Source organism: Oryza brachyantha, chromosome 12 (genome assembly GCF_000231095.2).
Source record: "Oryza brachyantha chromosome 12, ObraRS2, whole genome shotgun sequence".
NCBI lineage: Eukaryota > Viridiplantae > Streptophyta > Magnoliopsida > Poales > Poaceae > Oryza > Oryza brachyantha.
In genome coordinates this window covers 12,625,182-12,631,428 of record NC_023174.2, presented here as the reverse complement: position 1 = coordinate 12,631,428, position 6,247 = coordinate 12,625,182, and the positions used below count along the sequence as shown (strand labels likewise).

Sequence of the window (6,247 nt, the reverse complement as noted above, 5' to 3'; positions counted from 1 at the left end):
TTAACTAACTAATAAGAAAGCTTAGCAGATTTACTTGAAGACACTCTCTTTTTCGTTGCACAAATGGTCTAAAATGAATCCATAACCTAAGAGGCTATAGTCATATATAGACAAGACAACATATCATCTAAGCTAACTGGACTTAAAGATAGTCCCATTTCAAGGTGATTGGCTTAAGCAACCATTTCTCAAGATTGTAGATACAGTTTGGCCTCTCTGCACTGGATAATATTAGTCGAACTGATCCAACCAAATCCGCAAACGCAGCTTGCCATCCTTTTCTTTTCTTTTCTTTTCTTTTCTCTCTCCCTCTCCTATGTTATCGTCCTTGTCCCATCACAAATTCAATTGCATCTCCCCTATTGTCGCCTAAGGTCATTATCGGAATGTGAACTACCGATTGGTAGGTAAGATATATAGAGTTTTTCGCAAGCACAAGAAAGAATAATTTATACAGGTTTAGGCTACAAAGTGCATAATGCATTACTCTTGTTGTATGCTATATGACTTGAGAAAGACTCGATCTGATCCCCTCCTCCTCGGGTTTATCCCTTCTTTTATAGTAACAAAGGAAGTAGAGACGGTGCCAGGAAGGTAGCTAGATATAGTTTTTATAGATATTTGTCTAAGGGGGTGTTTAGTTGGTGAAATAAAATTTTTTGCATGTCACATCAGACGTTTTACCGGATGTTGGAAAGAGTTTTCGGACACGAATGTACAAACGAATTTTACTGCTGGCCTGTATACCGCGAGACGAACCTTTTGAGTCTAATTAATCCATCATTAGGGCATGTGAGTTACTGTAGCACTTATGGCTAATCACGTACTAATTAGGCTCAAAAGATTCGTCTCACGATTTCTCATGTAACTGTGCAATTAGTTTTTCGTTTTATCTATGTTTAATACTTTATTTAGATATCTAAAGATTTGATTTGATGTTTTTGGGTGAAAATTTTTAGAAGCTAAACATCCCCTAAGTCTTTAATGTCTTTGGTTAGACTCTCTTAGGGGGTGTTTAGATTGAGAAAATTTTTGGAAGAAGTGTCACGTCAAATGTTTGACCGAATGTTGGAAGGGGTTTTTGGACACGGATGAAAAAATAAATTTTACAGCTAGTTTGGAAACCGCGAGACGAATCTTTTGAGCTTAATTAATCCGTCATTAGTACATGTTGGTTACTGTAGCACTTATGGCTAATCATGGACTAATTAGACTCAAAAGATTCGTCTCAATATTTCTTCTGTAACTGTACAATTAGTTTTTTGATTCATCTATGTTTAATGCTTTATTTAGGTATAAAAATTTAATGTGATGTTTTTGAAAAAAAATTTTGGAAATTAAAGAAGACCTTATTGACGGGATACTAGAGTGCTTGATGACTGGCTAGGTAGGCAGAGATGACAACATCTTACCATGCATGCTGCACACATCCCCCTGTCCGAGCTAGCTAGGGATCCTGCACGTTGTGCATGTTTCCTGTGCTTGCTAGCTATCAGTGGCCGATCGTTTCAGTGTTGCCTTGCAAGCTAGTGAGCCGAGTGACTGGTCGGAACTATTATTTGGCAGAGTGCTGACTAGATCTATACCTTTTTATTGATGAAGTTAGGGACTTGTTTAAGAACTCTTGCAAGCCGCGACCTTGCCTGATCATTAGAGTAAGTATAATAGCTGGCTATAAGCCAACTAAATACTGATGTGGAAAAGAGAAGAAAGGAGAGAGAGGAGAAGTTGGCTATAAACTTATAGTCAGCTCAAGCACAAGAACTAAGACACCATATGAGAGAGACATATCGGCCCTGCATTAAAGATAAAGAGCTAACCATTATATAAGTGGACTATAAAAAAACTACAAAAAGTCTTATAGACAGCTTGTTGACTATGTTATTAGCCTTGCTCTTAGGGGTCAAGGCAGCCCAACCACTTCTATCAGAGTGGTCATGTTTCACAGGAGGGGCATACCTACACATATGTCGGGGGGTTAGGTGAGGCGGACGCCTCCTACATGGGGTGCCTCATGCAATATATAAGGGACACAATTACGTAATGCGTGTGCACTAATTAGTTTTAAAGAAATAACATTTCACAAAATACTAAAATATCATGTATTTTTTTCTCATGTCGGAGTACGCAGGCATGCAATAGCTAGGACAAGATTCTTAATGCTTAAGTTTTGGATTAACTTTTTTCTTTGATATATAATCCATGTGTGTTTTGTAAATTATTTTATTATACGTGTAAATTGCTTTTATCATATATGTAATTACTTTTAGATTATTAGATATGATTAAATAGCTTCATAGACAATCATAATGTTTTGAATAGTTTAATTCTGTTGTTGTTTTTATTCAGTTATGTCATTTGTGTTGATTAAATTTAATTTCTAGATAGACTTATATTTTTATGCCCACGACAAATTTACTTTTAATTCCATGACAACTTTCTTTCATTTTTGGTAAGTTACTTTTATAATTATGTAAATAACTTTTAAGCATTATTGAATTTACTTTCATAAATGTCTAAGAAGCATTTTAATGAAATTTAAAAGGTAATCTACAAGATATATATATTGATAATATAATGATGTGTGATCTTATCATGTATTTTATTGTGACTAATACAATAGTGTAATCAAATCAGATCGTAGATCTGATAAGTAATTTAAAAGAAAATTTTGTGGGAAGCTTAGATAATAGGAATAGATTAGTGTTGTATGCTAGGAATGCCTACATGCTGAATGACTTCATCTCTCTCATGTTTCTCAATCCGCATCAGACGTGTCGCACGACAACACTGATCGGTGTGCACGCGTCGATTATATTTTGCCATACTAAAAGAGCGAACAGCTCCATCGTACATGTTGTTTAGAGGAAAAACATACCCCTTCAACTTTAGATCAAATAATATATTTTATAAATATTTACTCCTTTTATGTTTTTATATGATGCCATTGGCTTTTGGATTAAGATTAAGATTGATCGTTCGTCAAATTCAAGTATTTTATTTAAATATACAAAACTACAAATTATATTTAAAATTTCTATAGTAAAAAATAACTAATAATTATATAAATATTTTAATGAGATGGATGATCAAACATACCCATAAAACTGAACGTCATCATATTAAAAACATAGAGGAAGTATATGTTTAAATGCATTAACGTGATTCACATAATAAATATATAGAGCCAAATCAAGCATCGATCGTATAATTAACAGGCAACGGAAACAATCCGTTACAACATTACATTTATACAACAGCTCCGGTACGTGTCAATGATCAAAACGTGCGACACGATTAGCTGGAAGACAGTACGTGGAGCCTCTCATTTATTGGATCTATCGGCCTCAACTCAGGCTCGGGTCCAGACCAGGGCGGCCACGTTTTCTGCGCGCGCCATCTCTCGGCTCGTCCCGCCGCTTCATTCATAGACACCACCACGCCACCACCCCCATCCGCTCCGGCGCGCGCCCTCCTACCTCTAGTCCCTCCGGCCAGCCAGCCACCAGCGGAGCAGGAGCAGCCATGGAGAAGGATGACGGCGACGTCGAGTCGCCGCTGCTCGCCGCCTCCGCCGCCGCCGCCGACGACCATGACTCCCCCTCCTCCTCCGCCGCCGGCAGCTCCTTCGCCCTCGCCTGCGCCGTCGTCGCCTCCGTCACCTCAATCATCTACGGCTACAGTAATACCGCCGCCTCCTCTCTCTCTCTCTCTCTCTCTCTCGCATCGCCATGGCCGCCGCTGCTAAGGTCGTTTTCTTTTCTTTATACTGTGCAGATCGTGGCGTGATGAGCGGGGCGCAGAAGTTCGTGCAGGCGGAGCTGGGCGTGAGCGACGCGGAGATCGAGGTGCTGATCGGCGCCACGAGCATCTACTCCCTCGTCGGCTCGCTGGCGGCCGGCTGGGCGTGCGACCGCGCCGGCCGCCGCCGCACCATCGCGCTGGCGGCGGCCATGTTCCTCGCCGGCTCGGCCTCCACCGCGGCGGCCACCGGCTACGCCGCGCTCATGCTCGGCCAGCTCGTCGCCGGCGTCGCCTGCGGGTTCGGCCTCGTCGTCGCCCCCGTCTACATCGCCGAGATCGCGCCGCCGTCGTCCCGCGGCTTCCTCGCCTCCATCCCCGAGGTGCGCACGCACGTCACGTGTTCGTTTCTGCATGTCGATCGCCTCCCCCCAACTAATTACCTCCTCTCCACATGCCTAATCCCTAATTAGGGACTACTTAATTATCCCTAATTATCAAATTAAGTTCGATTAGTGATTATTCCACTAACTAATCTGATCGCGAGAGATACGTAGGGTGTTTGGATCGTCTAACTGAGAAACAGACAGAGGTTGTTAATAATGTTATTAATAAGTAATTAGATGCGCATATTGGTTAAATAATTATGGTCATGTAAGCTTAAGCGTATCGAAATCAAATCGCACTTCTCTGATGTTACACTTAACTATTTTTTACTATTTTTTCTATATTTTCCAGTACAAGATTGGTTGATGCCATGAATGCTTTTTCTATATATTTTCTAGTACGAGATTGGTTGAGGCTATGAATTAATGTGCCAGTAATGAAGTATATAGGGTAAAAAGTTAAATTAGATTGTACTGTAATTAATATAAAGAGAAGAAGTAAAGAGATTCAAACAGTTCACAAAATTTAACTCTGATAGTATAAGCAAGCAGAGAAATACGAGTTCAATTCTTCTACGAATTTTGTCACGTAGTCGATACTTTTATCCAAATTGGTTAGAGATTTATAAATGAATGTTGATTTATACGCATTTTAGGCAGTATAGTAATTAATAAAAATTTGTGCACGGGTTGTTTCAGTGAAATTAATTTACTGTGCTGCCACGTCAGATCGCCGGCAACTCCGGCATCCTGCTGAGCTACATCGCCGACTTCGCGCTCGCCGGCCTGCCCGCGTCGATCAACTGGCGCCTCATGATCGGCATCGGCGCCGTCCCGCCGCTCTTCCTCGCCGCCGCCGCGCTGCTCGCCATGCCGGAGACCCCGCGGTGGCTCGTCCTGCACGGCCACCACGGCGACGCGCGCCGGGTGCTCGTCCGCACCACCGGCGGCAACGCGGCCCTCGCCGAGCGCCGCCTGCAGGAGATCGTGTCGTCGGTCAAGGAGAGTGCGAAGCAGCTGGAGGCCTCCGGCGGCGGCGGCTCGACGAGCGTGTGGCGCGACATCCTGGTCCGGCCGACGCCCGCGGTTCGCCGCGTGCTGTTCGCCATCCTCGGCCTGCAGTTCTTCCAGCAGGCGTGCGGCGTGGCGGCGCTGGTGCTGTACGCGCCGCGGGTGTTCAACCACGTCGGCGTGACGTCGGAGCACGCGGTGCTCGGCGCCACCATCCTCCTCGGCGTCAGCAAGACGGTCGCCATCGTCGTGCCGCTCTTCCTCGCCGACCGCCTCGGGCGGCGCCCGATGCTGCTCTCCAGCGCGGGCGGCATGGCCGTGTGCCTGTTCGTGCTCGGCTTCTCCCTCCGCGTGTCCTCGTCTCCGTCGCCGGGCAGCGACGACGCGTGGTGGGCGGCGGCGACGAGCGTGACGGCGGCGTCGGCGTTCATGGCGACGTTCTCGCTGGGGTTCGGGCCGGTGATCTGGATGTACGGGTCGGAGATCCTCCCTCTCCGGCTGCGCGCGCAGGGCACCGGCATCGGGACGGCGGCGAACCGGGTGATGAGCGCGTTGGTGGGGATGACCTTCATCTCGCTCTACGAGGCGATGGGCATGGCGGGCACCTTCTACCTCTTCGCGGCGTTCTCCGCGGCGGCGTGGGTGTTCGTCTACGCCTGCCTGCCGGAGACCAAGGGGAGGAGCCTCGAGGAGATGGAGGCGCTCTTCGACGCCACGCAGCCCTCCTCCTCGCCGCCGGCGCCGGCGTCGTGATCCACGTATAGTACGTACGATCGCGCCGGCGCGCGCGTGGGAAGAGTGTCTTAAATTTGCAATTATGTTAAGGAAAATGCATTAAGCACATGGGTAAACTGTTGGTGTGCAATTTGATTTTTATGGCGAGGTGATACCAAGATCGATCATCACCCACACCCAATGTTTGTGATTCTCTCCATGAGAAACTATGGGGATATTACAGTCCAATTTTGTCTCTTCGGACACATTCACACACATGCAGTATTAGTTCATCTTCTGATCTGATCGCTTTCTCCCCCCAAATGCGCAATCCGGCGACAGAGCCGCGGCAATGGCGGGCTACCATGGAGGCGGCGGTGATGGGGTTCCCCGCG

At 46.0% G+C, this 6,247-nt stretch overlaps 1 protein-coding gene across 1 annotated transcript; it reads left to right on the top strand.

Annotated features, from left to right (window-relative positions):
- The first annotated feature begins 3,332 nt into the window (after positions 1-3,332).
- On the top strand, positions 3,333-6,146 carry LOC121055957 (polyol transporter 5-like). Its single transcript, XM_040529252.1, has 3 exons — positions 3,333-3,682; positions 3,778-4,124; positions 4,857-6,146. The coding sequence occupies exons 1-3, from the start codon at positions 3,526-3,528 to the stop codon at positions 5,889-5,891; spliced, it is 1,539 nt and encodes a 512-aa protein (XP_040385186.1). The 5' UTR covers positions 3,333-3,525; the 3' UTR covers positions 5,892-6,146.
- The last annotated feature ends 101 nt before the right edge of the window (positions 6,147-6,247 follow it).

Coding starts and splice junctions, on each gene's coding strand:
- LOC121055957 (XM_040529252.1), top strand. CDS start 3,526: ATGGAGAAGGATGACGGCGACGTCGAGTCGCCGCTGCTCGCCGCCTCC. Junction 3,683..3,777: donor CTCAATCATCTACGGCTACA/GTAATACCGCCG, acceptor TATACTGTGCAG/ATCGTGGCGTGATGAGCGGG. Junction 4,125..4,856: donor TCCTCGCCTCCATCCCCGAG/GTGCGCACGCAC, acceptor CTGCCACGTCAG/ATCGCCGGCAACTCCGGCAT.